Source organism: Pipra filicauda, unplaced genomic scaffold (genome assembly GCF_003945595.2).
Source record: "Pipra filicauda isolate LSUMZ 115617 unplaced genomic scaffold, ASM394559v2 scaffold35_size7292922_pilon, whole genome shotgun sequence".
NCBI lineage: Eukaryota > Metazoa > Chordata > Aves > Passeriformes > Pipridae > Pipra > Pipra filicauda.
The window spans coordinates 5,845,349-5,861,901 of record NW_024104487.1 but is presented as its reverse complement, the minus strand read 5'-3'; the positions used below and the strand labels follow the sequence as shown (position 1 = coordinate 5,861,901).

The 16,553-nt window shown below is 40.3% G+C and overlaps 1 protein-coding gene across 1 annotated transcript in view; it reads left to right on the top strand.

Annotated features, from left to right (window-relative positions):
- Positions 1-7,973: 7,973 nt before the first annotated feature.
- TBCA (tubulin folding cofactor A) overlaps positions 7,974-16,553 on the top strand; it is a 24,852-nt gene continuing 16,272 nt past the window's right edge. Inside the window, exon 1 of the mRNA XM_027709980.2 lies at positions 7,974-8,061. Within this exon, the coding sequence (XP_027565781.1) occupies positions 8,009-8,061 (53 nt within the window). The 5' untranslated portion in view covers positions 7,974-8,008. The remainder of the gene's footprint in view (positions 8,062-16,553) is intronic.

Below are 16,553 nucleotides of genomic sequence, written 5' to 3'. Positions count from 1 at the left end.
GGACCTCGGGGTGTTGGTGGATGAGAAGCTCAACATGACCCATCAACGTGCACTAGAAACACAGCCTAGAAAGTCAACTGTATCCCAGGCTGTATCAAAAAAAGCATGTCCAGCAGGTCAAGGGAGGTGATTCTGTCCTTCTGCTACAGACTTGTAAGACCCCACCTGGAGTGCTGCATCCAGCTCTGGGGCCCCCAACCTAAAAAGGATGTGGACCTGCTGGCATGAGTTAAGAGGAGAGCCACAAGGATGATCAGGGGGCTGGAGCACCTCTCCTATGAGGACAGACTGAGAGAGTCGGAGTTGTTCAGCCCAGAGAAGAGAAGACTCCAGGGAGACCTTCTAGCAGACTTCCAGTACTTAAATGGGGCCTACAAGAAGACTGGAGAGAGACTTTCTACAAGGGCATGTAGTGACAAGAGCAGGGGGAATGGATGCAAAATGACAGAGGGCATGCTTAGATCAGACATAATAAAGAAATTCTTTACTGTGAGGGTGGTGAGGCACTGGCACAGGTTGCCCAGAGGAGTTGTGGATGTCCCATCCCTGGAAGAGTTCAAGGCCAGATTGGATGAAGCTCTGAGGAATCTGGTCTAGTGAAAAGTGTCCCTTTCCATGGTGGGAGGGGGGGTGCTGGAACTAGATGGTCTTTAAAGTCCCTTCCAATATAAACCATTCTATGATTCTACAACATAAACCCCTGCAGAGATTTCACCTCTTAAATTCTACACTGTGCCTTAAAGTGCAGTTAAGCTAAAGCATATTTTACAGAAAAACACCTCCATCTCCCCTTGGTAGTTTTACCAGTAGTTAATTACTCAGTATTTAAAATTTGCTTCCTTAATTCAATCCTGATTTTCTCTAGTTTGAATTTGCTGTTGTATCCTACTGTTCATTCTTTCTGCTGGGCTGTGAACTCTCTGGTATTAGAAATTCCTTCTCTATGTGTGTTACAGGTTGACTGAATCCCTTCCTTTTATCACTGACCAAATACCCTTAGCTTCTTGTGCCTTGTAGCATGGGGGATATTTTCCAAGTACTGTATTACTCCCATATATTTGTTCTGAGCCTTACAAGCTTTTTCCCCCCATTTTTAAGTGTAAATCTGGGTATGTGATTGCAGTCAGAGCCTCACTCTTTCAGCATCTCTCAATATTTAAGACTCCTACACAATACTCATATGGCAGTATACTTAATGGATGAAACCTGCTCTCTGTCAGCCACATTATTATATCTCAGCTCATGTGTAATTGGTTAGCCATTACAACCCAACAGGCCTTTTCTGGGGTTACTGATTTCCAAGTCACAGTTTTTAACTCTGCAAGTCTAACTTATATTCTGGACTTCTACATGTATGACCCTGACTTCTCCAGCACTGAAATTATTTATTTTGAATAAGTTTATTTCAGTCAGCAATCCAATTTGCTTTACAGAACTAATCTGTTCTTATTACTTACAATGTCAACAATATTTGTGCCAGCAGCAGGCTTTATTAGCAATTATTTTAATACTTCCTCTCTGGTGATTAATAAATCTATCAAATAGCTTAGGCCAGATGAACAGATTCCTGCAAGAATTCACCAGAAACTCCTACATTTTTGTAATTAACCAAATGTTTCTTCTTTGGAGAATATAATTCTGAGTGGTAAAAATTGCAGTTTTCAGATGTGCCCAAAAAACAGAGAAACCCTTCTTGTCTGGTATTTAAATGTTGTGCTGAAGCATGTGATCAGTCAAACTCACACCACACAGATGTCAGCTGATGCCACAGTTTTGTTTTGTATTGCAAAACAAAAAGCATTCAATTAAAAATGACATTAATAACTTAGGAATTTAGCAGGCATTGAAGACAGGCTTCAAGAAATTGATATTAAAATCTTTAAAAATCCTGAAACTTTCTAATGATTCAGGGGGAGATAAATAAGCAAGTGTATGAGTATATGTAACTATAAAATGTACCTCTTTTTCTTTTTTCCCAAAAGATTTATCACATGCATCTTTATTCCGTGAGTTCTTTAAGCTTCACATATGAATTTGATGTTTCACTGGAGATTTTATTATATCCAGTTATTGTCAAATCAATAATTCATTTTTTATTTCATTCCAATGAGATTCATTCTCATTGATATGTTTATTTTAAAATAAATTATCAATTAACACAGAAAATCTGCCTCCAAGGTGGGACAAAAAGAGATAATATTAGTGACAGGTTCATAATCAAAGCTCTTCTCTCTATTGAGAAATAAACACTTGTGAGGATTCTCAGTGTGTTTTACAGTCTTAACAGATGAAAGGACTGTCAGGTCTCCCTTGATTGACCCTGAATAAAATCTAACTAGGGGTGTCAAAAAAATATGTCCGTCAACTTTGCTCATGCATTACAACATAAAAATTGATTGGAGTCATTGACTACAGGTAGCAATGAGCAAAACTACACAAGATAAATACTCTGGTTTGTGAATACTCATTCAATCCACTTTCATCTGCCACCTTGATTTTTGGATTGGGCACTCATGGATAAAAAGGACGTGATCTGAAAAAATCGTGTGTGCCTTTTAAAAGACAGTATCGTGCTATGTTACTCCCTACACAGAAATTTATGTTACATGGTGTTAAACCATGGGCTAAGCTTAATGTAACATGATGCATTAAAAACCGCACATCATGATTGTAATGTGTGTCAGAACAATGAATTGTTATATCACATATCTCTTCATTCGTAGGTAGGGGATCCATGGAAATAATTCTCAAAGGGATGTATTCTCCTTTTGATGCACACACATAAATTCCTTTTTCTTTCACTACTTCCAGCTCTTCAGGTAATGGTTGGTCTGAGCTAGGAAACACTGCTTTTAAAAAAGCCTCAAGTTAGCTAAAAAAAGGTTTGAATTGTACCTAAGCATTTATTATAGGCACAGTTTTAACCCTGAAAACTGTATGAGAGGGCTGTTTTGTAACCTACGCTCCCCAGTAGTGTCACATTTGAGGAATCACCATTGCTGCCTTGTCTACCCAGGGTAAATTGTACTGTCACTATAACTTTGCAGAAAATGAGTAGGTTTCCGTCTGATTTTATAACACCACTTCCCAGTAGGCTACTTCCTTTTCACAAAAGCATAGACAAAATCAGAATCTGTCCTGGTGGTGTTCGGAGACAGTACAAAGGCAGAGATGGGAATGGACTTTGCCCTGATCCTTTTCAGCTTCTGCCTGGTGTCACCTTTCTCCTTTACCTAACTGCACAATGTAACTGAGCCTCTCGTATAACAAAACATAGCTCCCACTTGATTCAACATGTTATGTAGGTATCTGACAAACTGTGCAGCAGCAATCCATTGTGTCCTTGTCCCATTACATGGCCTGTGCTTCTTGCCCATATCTGTGGTGTTGAACAGCTCTCTAAGTGTTTTGCGAGGATATTTGTGGAAGGTAGTTGGACCAGTAATGATCACCTGATACGAAAGAGGGTCAAGAGGTTTACACTACAAAGAATACTGATGCTATCTTGTATGCTGACAACCACGGAAATTAATTCTTGTGCAGTTAAATGGTGCCTAGCTGTGTACCAGCTAGCTGTACACATGCTAATTTTATCTACTGAACATACACAAAAAACTAAGTAAACACTACCAACTTTTATTCAAAATCTAATCCCATTTATGCAGTATCCTTTAGGGAGGCTGAACGAATTGTTTTCCTACAAAAAAGATATAATTTGAAAACTAAATATTAATTTCCACTTTTTTTTTTGATCATAAATGAAATTATATTCAAACTGAACACATGGTTTTGATGGATAAACAAAATAGTATAAAAGCTCATTGAGCATTTACTTACTAAAAGAATGGTCTCACTCCTCAGCTGAAGCAAACGTGCATTTGGCCATGGGCTCTTCAAGCTGCCTAAACCAACTGGCAATGAATGGAAAAGGTGATGGAAACTGCCACTGGGCTTAGTGTACTAAACCCCAATGGCTGCATTTTCTTCTCCAACATATGCTCTGACCTCAGCAGCATAGATGGCATAATGTTTCAAATTTGAACTATATCACTATTAAAAACGTGTTGGGTTTATATTTGAAATGAACACAAAACAGCTCCACTGCAACAGCTCCATTATTTCAGAAAGTCCGTTATTAAAGCCAAGGAAATAAATTTAAAAGGGAGGAAGGGATATAATCAGAATGTAGGATTAATGAGACTCAGTATTTGCACTCCTTAGAAGTTGTGTGTTTCTTAAGCTGTGTGTTTCTTGAGAGACATATTAACTGGGAATTGCTACTATAAAAGGGACTTGTGGCATACTGCGATGTCTGCTCTTTTCTTGTGATGAAGCATATGTGTGGTATTAACTTCTTAAGCTGGTCTTTCACAGACAATGTCATGAGTGGTAGGCAGTGCCTTGCAGCCTGGTGTGCTTGCTTGCAAGCGAATTAGGTGCACCACGAACACTTCAGATTAAACATGTATTGCAAAACTGTTTACGTGTGCAGACATTTGAGCTCAACAAGCTGATCAGCTGCTTCCAGTCCTTCATTCTTAAGTGAAATGGGATTGAGCAGTAACTACTACGTATGCTCTTATTCAGAAGAAATAAACAAGACCTAGATGGATTTTTTTTTTTGACAGAAGGCATAGTGCATTGGCAGTGACAATTACTTCCACCGAAGTAAATTTGTACAACACATATAACAAACTGCCTTGAAAATATTGCTTATGTGGAGCAAAATGAAAGCTGGGATGATCAGATGACACTGGCCAGAGGAGAGGAAGCCATATTCATAGCAGTTGCAGCTTTACACGTGAGCTGCGGGGAAGGCGCAAAAGAATATGTAAAGATACATGTAAGGGTCCCAAGTACAGAACAACTTGATCTGTATGTCAGCACAGCTAGAGCAATCACTGAAGAATCGACAGTTTCTACACCACCCAAAAGGTACAACAGGATTTGCAATCTTGATAAAGGATTGTATTTAACTCTAGTGTAACATCACTAATTCACATGGAAACCTATCTAGAAATTGTTTCAAAGGAGTTCTGGAAAAAATACTCCCCCACCACCTTTATTTAAAAAGGAGTGTCTGTCCTGGAAAGCATTACACACACCCAGATATCCACACCCTTAGAAATAAAATTACTATTTTTTAAAGTGTTAATTAATAATTTTCAGGTGTTAATACAAATATGTATTAATAATAAAGTACATCATGCTTTCAGATACATTTTACGCTATACTCCACGATCCACCAGGAACACCTTTTTGAAGTTATCATCATATTTACTTAAATATGAACACAGATTGGGTATATTATAATCTACTTAGTTAACTGAATTAGCTGTAAGAAAACAATTGCATTCTACTTCTAAAATTCAGTCACCAAGGCCAAGCACTGTCAGTAATGCGAGTTAACGCTTCAGGGCTAGAAATAAAACATTTGTAGCACTTGGAAACATAAGTTACTTTTCTTAATATTGCTGCTTCCAGGCAAGTTTTATTTTTGTACTGTTATTTGTTGTTGGCCTTCTCACTTATGGAATGACTTTGTCAAACATAGAAATGACATCAAAGACTATTCTTGAAAAAGTAATTGATGTGTAGGTGCATGGTGGTATTGCAGCTTTATTTGCAGCCTTCTCTGTTTTCAAAGTGTATGTAGCATAACCAGGCTGCCTTGGAATTTTTTACAGAACAGCTTCAGCCCCAGCATGACCTGTTACAGCTTTCTAAAGATAAAATAATAAGATGTGAGTTTCTGTTGAAGTAAGGGACTGCATTTTCCCTTGCTTCTGCCAGAATGCTGCCCTCTTTCCCCCTCCTCCTGCATAGTTGATGGCAGATTTGCGTATCAAATACAGAATACATCTGTGAACTTGTCTGCAAATCATTTTTTGTGGCATTGAGCAGGCTGTTGACCTTGAGACTTGCACTTCCCTTCAGAAACAACCTGCCAATGGAAGGCTGTATGTTGCAGGTCTCCTGGGAAGTCTTGCTGGGCTCTGTAACAGGGGTCACATTCATCGTCCTCTGCACATAAAGCACAACACTGTGGACTTGAGCAGTCTTGGCCTTCCCTGAGCCATGTCTGATGATGTCAGCCACACTGACACAGCTGAATGACTAAAGACCTGATACCATCACGTCACCAAAAGCAACATGACTTCCTTCCTTGCTTTTCTCAAGAGATAGCTGTCACTGGCAGTGGTGAAAGTCAGGGCATGCCACCAACACAGGACAAAAGGATGTGGGGGAAAAAAAAGCCTCTGCAGACCTTCCTGAGCTGCACTCCACTGAAACTGCATTTGTCTTTCTTATTTATTCATTGAAGCTAATTTTTTTTCTTTCTTGTTGATTTAAATACTCATTATGAGGAAGTTCTTTCAAACATAGACCCAAAGGGTTTTTTTTTTTCAAGAATCTGTCCCCTTAAGTGGTTAGCCTCAGCTAAGTGTAACCATGAAGGAAAATAGCCCTTGAACCATCAGTCAGTTATAACTCCAGGACTGAGCTGCCAGTGCTAATGTTGCCTCTTCATTGTTTTTACCAACCACCTAACATTAAGGGGACACACAGGTTCTTTTAGAGATCCTTGGTAGAATGATGACAACACTAAGTTGTAGTGTGTTTAACACTTATTTTAACCATTAAACAGTAGTTTAATAATTAAAGCTTTATTTTCCTTAACAGAACTTCATTATTAGTATAGCACAGAACTTATGATTAGACTGACACAGGATTTCTACAAGCAGAATCACAGAGAATCGATCAAGTTGGGAGTGGACTACAGCAGGTCATCTGGTCCAACCTTCCTGCTTAAGCAAGGTCATCCCAGAGCACATGGCATAGGATTGTTTCCAGATGGTTCTTGAGTATCTCCAGTGAGGGGGATTCCACAACCTCTCTGGGCAATCTGTTCCAGAACTTGGTTACCTGCACAGTAAAGAAGTTCTTCCTTATATTTAGGTGGAACTTCTGTGCATCAGTTTCTGCTGATTGCCTATTGGTCCTATTGCTCAGCACCACCAAGAAAAGCCTGGCTCCATCCTCTTGGCACTTTCCCTGAAGATATTTATAGACATTAAAGAGGTCTTCTATCAGTCATTTCTTCTTGAATCACTGTAGTGCAATTTAGAAGTAGCAAAATACAGAATTTCTAATGCAATTTGACTTATGATTTCTGTTCACCTGGACCCTCTGCAGATCGGATTGGATCATAGCACACGGTTTGATGTATCAATATAACAATCATAATCTAGACTCAAAAATCATATAAAAGAACACGAGTTCTCAGTCCTCGGAGGAAGCAGACAATGGCAGAGGTGTTCCTGGACAGCAGGTGGCCCCAGGTGTCTCTGTCCAGCGAGTTCCCCCTCAGGACCCTTCTCAGCCGGTTTTACAGACAGTGTTCCGGGGGCTGCGAACGCTCCCCGCGCACCGATCACCGGGGTCACCCACAGGGATCACCCACAGCCCGGGCTGGCCCGGAGCAGGACCTGGGGGCGGGCACGGAGCGGAGTGATTGGCCTGGTGCCCAGGGACCCTGAGGCCAGGAGGGAGGGGAAAAAGATATCTGGTTTGTCTCCTTGGGGCACAGGACCCTCTGGGCCTGATAATGAGGGGAAGGGGCACAAACACGTTTCCAGAGAAGGGCTGCTCGCCTTGTGGAATGGCCTCAGTCACGATGACCAACCACGGTACCAGAAGTCGGGAGTGGGGAGTGCCGGTCACACCACACTCCAAAACACCATCACGGCATCAGTCAGAATAACTCCCTTGCTGCACTCGACGGCGGATTCCCACCTTTATTCGCGTGTGCGAACAAACGCCGAACAACGCTCGGCTGCTCCACCGGGACGCCACCATCCCACACCCGGGCAACTCCACTGCGCCACGGGAGGGGGGACGCCGGGCGTCCCCCGCCCTGCTCCCAGTGGTGCCGCCCGGGCCGCCGGTATTGCGCGTGCGCGGCGCGGGGCTGCGCAGTCACGGCGTCCTCCGCCCCCGCGCCGCCATGGCCGACCCGCGCCTCAGGCAGATCAAGATCAAGACCGGCGTCGTGAGGCGGTGAGTGCCCCTCGCCGCCAAGGGACGGGGCTCGGTGCGGCCCCTAGGGGAGGGGGCCCTGCCGCGGCCCCGGGGGCTCCACCGGGCCGGGCGGAGGGGCCGCAACGGGGCTCTGTGCAGCGTCGGCCGCCCCTGCCGCGGGCCGCGGTGCTGTGTGGGGCTGGCGGGTCGTGCCAGAGCGCGGCCCTGGCACGGCCGCTTCCCCGGGAACAGGCCCCGCTTTCCCGGGACGCTGGTTAAACGCGAGGTTCGTGTCCTTTCGTTAGTGACTCTTGAGAGCCGAGGGGGGTCATGCCGCCCCGTCTGTGTGCAGGGCAGTCGCGAGGTATACTTGCCGAGGTATGAAGTCTCACCTATTTTTTTTACCAAAGCAGCAGCTGAATTGGTTATTTGCGATTCAGAAGTTCGCACCGCAGAACCAGTGGTATCACAGAATAAATTAGGTTGGAAAAGATCTCTGAGATCATCGAGTCCAACCTGTGAGCAAACACCACCCTGTCACCTAGACCATGGCACTAAGTGCTACATCTAGTCTTTTCTTAAACGTCTCCAGGGACGGTGACTCCACCACCTCCCTGGGCAGCCCTGTTAAATTCATTATCGGAGCCTCAATCTTCCGGGTTTTTAACATAGTCTTAATTTTTAAGAAGAGTTTGTTTGTCTGGATCCCTCTTACGGCTGTAAACACAAGGCTTTGACATGAACTGTTTGGTCACAGTGGGGTTTATTAAGATTATAAAGACTGCTGGCTCAGGCAAAGACAGAATTAGTGTGTATGTTGGCTGAAGATGTTAAATAGTGCAGTTTCATGCAATGAACTTCATGTTATGACTTAGCAAATTTCTGTCAGACGGGTGTATTTTCTTATACATGATTTGCTCTGAAAGGTTGGACTTGAAGACTAGAAAAATTGTTACTGTTGATGCTAGCTAAAGGCACTTGAGAGTTTCTGGTCTGCAACCAGGGAGCAAACCACTCAATTATATGCGTTTCAGGGCTAGTACAAAGAAAGGGATAAAAACATTTTGGAAAATGGAACAAATGCAGTTGACAGGATTCAGATTTGCTTTTGAAGAATGGCTGTGTGTGTGAATAAGCAAGTAAACTTGTTTATCTTATGTGGTAACAACAGGCAGATCTGCAGTTATTCTGCTGCAGCTGGCATGCTGTAAGTGAGCATAACTTTAAAAAAAAGGGGAGAGGAGGAAAGGACTGTTATCTTGCACTCCCTTTGGGGAGATGATACAGCGGCTGTGACGGTTGCACACAGATAAAAGAAGAGGTATGGGTCAGTCCCACTCTACCCTTCTCCACCCAGAAGCCTAGTTATGCACTCTACTACAGTGGACGTACATGTGACTTGTGTTAACTTAGGAACATCAGCATTGTGCTCCTATTTTGGACTAGAACAACTGTATAGGCATTTTTTTCCTGCTGTGTGAGACTTGTGTAGAGGCTTATTAAACATTCCATAAAGTGACTGACTAGCACTGACTGACTGACTAATTTTCCTTAGGTTTTTTTCTGTGTTTAGAAAGGCACATTGAATTTAGCCTGTAATGCTGATTTCCAAGCACGTTCAGTGTACAGGCAATATGAATATATAAAAAAAGCTAGGGGTCAAAAACGTTTAGGGCATACAGAACTTTTTAGACATTTTGTTTGCTTCTTTTTAGTCATCTGTTGCAGCAATTTTTTTTCTGTCGTTAGTTACCTAACTCATCATTTTTTCTCAAACTAAGAATGAAGCAGCTATTCTGTTTTGGGATTTTTTTTTTTTAGCTGCATATCATCAATTCTTTGTGTACTCCTCTCAAGAGACAGTATTGTAGGTTGTGGGTAGTTTACTTGCCCACACGTTTCTTACGTTGCTGTATATCAATGAAAGAAATTTAAACTAGGAATGGGGAGAACCTTTTGCTTTTTTGACAGCTCTGGTAGCCAGGCTCTTGGTGATTATATACTTTCACTAGTTTATCATTCAGAAAAACCTAGATTTGATGAGCATGAATAGTAATGTTTTCTGTTTTAACAAGCAATACTTTTGGTATAATCACTTCAAAATGGTCTTAGTTGTAGTAAATCCAAACAATGACCTGCTGGATAGTGAGGGAATTGATTAGTAAAAAATGCAAAACTTCCAAAATACCTTATTTCCATTTCAGATAGGAAATTATTTTAAAAACTACTGCAAAGAAAGTAAGTCAGGTTGTGTGAAAATAGCACTGACATTTGCCCATAGTTTCCATGTGATTAAGTGGAACTGACACCAGTAGATTAGAATGAGACTAAGACAATTCACATTGCAATTGTGTTAGTTTAACTTTAACAATCTTTTAACATGCTTGTTTAAATGTGGCTGACATACCATAATTACAAATCTACAAGCCTTGATTATAGAATTTTACATCATGAACCTATGGGGAAAGTGTATTGATTTTTGTGAAGCAATTCTTTTTTTAAATTCACCTTTCTAAAACTGTGGTATCTTCCCAAGATTGTTCTTTTGCCTTTTGCACTGGTGTTGATATTATTTTTTCTCTTTGTAAAATATCATTATGTTGCAAAGCAATTTACACTGTGATTGTCCCCCCTTGCTCTGAACACAGGAAGTCCTGCAAGTTGCACAAAACTATTGGTCTGATTTTATATATAAATGTGAACAATTCTCTTATTGAATTATTTAACTGGCAAGGATATATTTTGTGCAAGAGAAGTCTGAAAAATGCAGATATTTCTTTTGCTGTATGTTGACTCTATTGATAATTCAAGCACGAAACTAGTTCACATTCTTGGTTACTCAAGAAATTTGCTGTTTCTGGTGTAAATCAGAAATTTTATCCATCTTCTGTCCATTATATGAATTATGGTTGCTTTCTTGCTTTCATTGGCCATCGGCATTCACTCTGATTCTTAGCATCAATGTGTTGATAAGAAACTCACATCTCTTTTCTTTATTCTTGTTATAAGATTGTATGCAACAGCTGTTTGTAAGCTCAATTAATGGGAAGAGATATCTTATGTTATTTGGGTGTTGAGGAATGATCTGCAAAGCTGCTCAGCCAAACTGAGTCAGCATGATAAAGCGATTTAATGTATATACATGGCACATCTGAGAGCTCAGGGATTCAAGAGGGTGAATATATTGTATGCACTGTTGGATACAAGCTGACTCTATCCAAATTAAATAACCCTTTTCAGATTGCACATCTGTTGTCTAGGGTTGTCACCAGCTCAGTCCTGGAGTCTTAAACTTGTGTTTAGTGCTAGCCAAGTGTGGTTGTTGCGGTCCAGAGCTACTTATATATGTCTTAAGTACCTTTTGTAGCGTTCCTGACATCAGAATCAGATGCAGAAAGTCCCAGGTTGGCCCTGCATTCGAAGGTTGAGTAATTCTTGGAGACTTACTAGCATAGTCTCTGTCCCATATAAAAGAACTGCTTTATGTAAACTGTCTGAGAAAAGAATGCACTTGCATTTACATAGTGCTGTGTGAGGTAATATCTGTGGCATACATAGACCAACCTGGATAAGGGTCTAGAAACAAACTTACTTTTTTTAAGGGATTTCTATTTCCCTGTGTTTTTCAGTACATGCTTGCTTTTTATTTCAGGAATAACAAACAGTATCCATGCATATCTTAAAAAGCTGTGACGAGCACAGCTGTGATTTTCACAGCGGTTGCTGTGAAAATTGCATAGCATGTTGTTTTATTGTTTTGGGTTTTTTTTAAAAGGGTTTGATTCCATTTGTTTTACCTTTACAGCAGACCTAAGCAATTTAAAAATTTTAAAAAATATTTCACAAATTTAAATTAGTAATGATCAGATCTGTTAAAGATTGCCTCTTTTGCATTGCTTTGTCCATCCCATTACCTCTTATAGAAAAAAAACCCAAAGTAAAAAACATGATTCTGGTATCTCAGATTTTTTCTGCTTACAATTGTTTTCTGCCCCCTGAGGCAAAACTGTCTTATGTATGTCTGTGCTGACCATAGTAATCTATTGATGTCATCACTCTAACCTGGCCACCAAATTTGTGACCATGTCATTAACAATGTGATATTAGGGAGGAAGGCTTTTTTTTTATTTTGGACAAGAACATATGCAAAACTGTAGCATTGCACCCTTAAGTTATTTAAATAGTCTTTCAGAAGTTTGGAGATACAGTAGTTCCAGTTGCTTGGCAACATTATTTGTTGGCATTACGCATATATGTAATGCTGTTGTCTTTCTGTTTTTTCATGGCATGGAGCCACCCACCTATGTGGATTAAACAGCTACAGATAATTATTTTCTGTTGAATTGGAATCTGGATCCATGGGAAAAACTAAGAAAAATGTATTAAATTTACGGTAGTTCTTTGTATACAGATATGCTAACAACCATAATCCATCCTGTCTTGACTTTAAGTATTAATAAATTGTGTGTATCATATAGGTGGAAATCTCATTCAAGACAGCGAGGTCCATTGTTTCTTCTTTTAGCTGTATTACGTCTCTTTCCTGATGCATTGTGAATTGTCTACACGCATAATATGACTGTAATTCCATTTAATTTTTCTCATTACTGTAGCACTTACAGTTGGTTGTGCCCAGTTGGGTGAGGCAGGGAGGGGGAAGAAATAGAAATAGGTTTTTTTCTCCAAAACAAAAGGTCTTGACTGAAGATGACGCCCGGGTTATAGAAGAGGAAATTATGATCTTTGGTAACCCCAATTGTTACCACAGCAGAGGCCCCGTTTCTCATTCTTCCATCTCGAGAACTGCAGTTCTTGGGCTCTGTAGCATTTACAACTTTCAACTTCTGTCCCATTCCATTTCATGCAATTCTCTCCCAGAATTTTTGCCACTCCAGAGCCTCTTCAGGGTGGGCTCATAAACTTTCACTTCTCTCCAGCTTTTCCTCAGCATGTCAGAAAGGCTCTTTCAGCTGTCTTGGTGGACTAGCTATTTTCTTCTTTGCCCCTGAAAATCCGAATTTCTTCTTGCAGCACCTCATCAAAGTCTTGATCCCCAGCCAGCATCTTTTGCTTTTTGAATAGCCCGTAACTTAAGAACTTTTATTTTGGTTATACCTATTGGATTCTTCCATTCCTCTGCCCACTCCATGCTCCCACTGGCTGCTGGCATTCAGAGATGACTTAGCCAGACAGACTTTCTCAGTTGGGCAAAAAGGGGAACTTCAGTTGTTTTTATGATGAGAACTTAAAAAAAAGTTGAAAGAATGTATTGCAAGAACAGGGTAATAACTGTGTTGAAAGGCAAGAACAGAAGGAGAAGCCCTGAAGATTCAGAGAAATCTCTAGTAACAGAGATGATAAAAATTACCTGGTTTTAACATTTTTATAATTTGAAATAGTTTTTTTACTTCAGAAAATCCTGTAACCGATTTCCATATTCTTCACAGTAGAGTAATCCCTGGCAAAACCCAAGTTTGCAAAGTTACCCTGAAATGTCGTGGTAACTTAGTTCCGTAAGCTGTTAGATGCAGGAGGGACTCTATACTCGTGTATGGTTACATCCTGACTCTTAGAAGAGAATGTTTATCTTTGATGATGATTTTGTGACTAGAAAAGGAGTGCCTAAATGTGAGATCCTGTCTAAATCAGAAAATAGTCACCCATGGCTAAGAAAATGTGGGAGTTCGTGATACCTGTGTCAAGTATTGTATTTCTTGCCTACTTCCTTCATCTTCATTCACTGACATTTTATCTTGGGCCTCAGTCTGTAATGTTTGTGTGCTTATGTAGCCTTAGTGAACCCAACAATGTGTGTAGGTAAAATTTGCAGATTAGGGAGCTGGTACTTTAAGCTCTGCAGGTAGCGATTGCATGTTGCCAGCATTACTGCAGTTGTTGAATTGCTTGTGCTGTAATTGTGCCTAGTGTTAATACATGGAATTTAGTATACTATAAGAAAAAAAAAGCTGTACGTTGTACTGTTACACTGTTATGGATTTTTAAGTTTGAACTAAGCATAGATACTTCATTATCTAGTCAATACAGGCTGTCAGCTTTGGGTTTTCTATGTGCTTAGGCTGAATCCATGGTGTGTTAGCATGCACCATGGTTAATAGCAACATTAGTTCTGAAGAGATGCATGTCCTTTCAACAGTGAATTTGCTCAGTAGCAATACTGAGCAATTCCCTCTCATCTTCTTCAGAGCTCCACTTGCTCCATCCAGCCAGGAAAGTGTTCATTGTGTTGATTTTTCTAACGCTGGAGAGAAGTTTTCATTTGGTGGCTTAAACACATAGGTGCCATTCTGGCTTATGTAGAACCTGAATTGTTGCCAATTGCTGGATGTTGGCAGAACATTAGGAGTAGTGGTGTGTACTTGCTCTGTCCTTGTACCATTACACCACTTTTGTTCTAAGCATCCATTCCTGTCTGACTGTGGCTCAGGAAGGTGGAATTTTTGTCTGTGTACAGAGGATCCTAATTTCATTATGCATTCAGAAAACCCCTGTTGTGGATAATTTTTCCATCCGTCAAACTTCACATAAACTGTATGCCCAGAGTGGTAGATCTACTTGCTATTGCTAATGATGCAACTATGGGAGATGACAGCGGACTGGGGTAGGAACAGAGGTACCTTTGTGGAGTGAGAAACAAGGGCAATTTGGGGTTCCTTATGCAGCAGCTAGAAATTGGAACAGTCTAACCCACTTGCAGCTCTGTACCCTAAACAGACTGGGGGCAAAGTCCCTTGAGAAATCAATGTGAGCCTAAATTTGGAGGTCTCACTTCCCTCTCCCTGTCTCTGGTTCTCTGGTCTCTGATGCTAGTTCAAACTTTTTGGTAAGCTCATTCAATTTGCTTAACCCAGGAGAAAAACTATTAGCTTTTTTTTTTTTTTTTTTTGGTTACTGTGTTAATTTCCTGCTGTTTTGGTGAACCGGATTGACTCACAGAGATATCATGTGAGCATTAGTGCTGGCAGAGATGTATGTTGGGGCTAGGGAGGGGAATACCTCTGTTCACCAGTGGTCAGCTCTTTGACTGTCTTGAACCATCTTGTGTTACTTTGCTCTTCAGCCCAGGGAGCTGAAGTGGGGGAAAGAAAGTGAGTAAAAGAAGACGGACGAGGAAGTAAATCATAACAGTATGGAAAGGACCTTTCTTGTTCTACCGTAAGATTCTGTCAAGCCCTTTGAGCTCTTCTGGGTTTAGTCTCCAGCCTTAAAGTAATAAAACTGTGGTTTTCACAGAGAAAGCACAAATTCTGAAATTGTTTGTTAAGTGATGAGAAAGTTAAATGTGTAAAGGATTTTAAAAGGGCAGCAGCCATAGCCAGGAGCTTACCTCTTGTCTATAAATATGGTTTAGTTTTGTTCTTCAGTGTTAAAAAGTCCTTAACTTGATTTCTAGAGGCAAGAAGTGCCTTAGGACACATCCACAAGAAGTTTCACTTTAGACTTTGTTTCTTTATGCTCCTTCCCTAGCAGCTGACTACTGACTGGCACTAAAGACAAGATCCAGAATAATTGGATCTTATGTTTCTACTTTTTTCTAGTGAAAGACTAGAGGCAAAGCTAGTAATTCTATTCTGTTTGGGTTATTTTCATCACTCGTTTCTAGAGGTGTAGACTTCTCCTTCAGAATCCAGGAAAAATAACCTAGATATAAATAACAAGGAAAGCAAGTGTGTTGTCAGTAGATTTAAATCAAGTATGTGGGAATCTTCACTTCTGTTGAACACTTATGTGCAGTTCTGAAAGCTGAAAAGAGCTACTATAAATGGAGACCTGAAGTATGAGAATAAGCTAATACTGCATGCAGTTGTTAGTCAGTTTTTACTTCTTTAACTTTGGGTGTCTAAGGAGAGGAAGGATTTTTGGTCAGTAGATTTATTTTTAAGGGGGGGGGGGAAACAAAAGGAAAAATCTAGTCACAGATTGGTACCATAATTATTTGCCTCAAATCAAAAGCTCTCACATATTTCTTGGTAGTCAGTGAAACTGAAATCCATGCTAGAAGGCAGAATGCGATGTGAAGACTGTAACAAAATATATTAAAGAATGAAACTTTCTTACAGATGTTGCTTTTTTATAACACCTGACCCAACTGCAAAATATACCATTATTTTATATTGTGGCTGTCTCTTTGTTCTAATATTTAAACAACTTACTCTTGACAGAAATTTTGCTAATTTTTTTAAACAGTCATTACTGTCTTATAATTTGAGGCTTTCTCTTGACACTGTAGGGTAAAAGGTAAAAATTTAAGTGTAAAAAAACTTAATGGCCAATGAGAATACTGAATGCAATAAAAAGAACAGATCTGTGCTGACTTGGAATGTTTAGATCTTTTGTACACGTCTTGAGTAAAACTGGATTTGGGCAGGTTTCTGATCTGCTTCTCAAAGACTTTTCTGCGTCTTGTAGGTGATGTAAGAAAGTACCTACTGTTTTCACAACAGATCAACCTTACAGGTACATACATACCTTACAGGTACATTTATATATATACATATATATATGTATATATA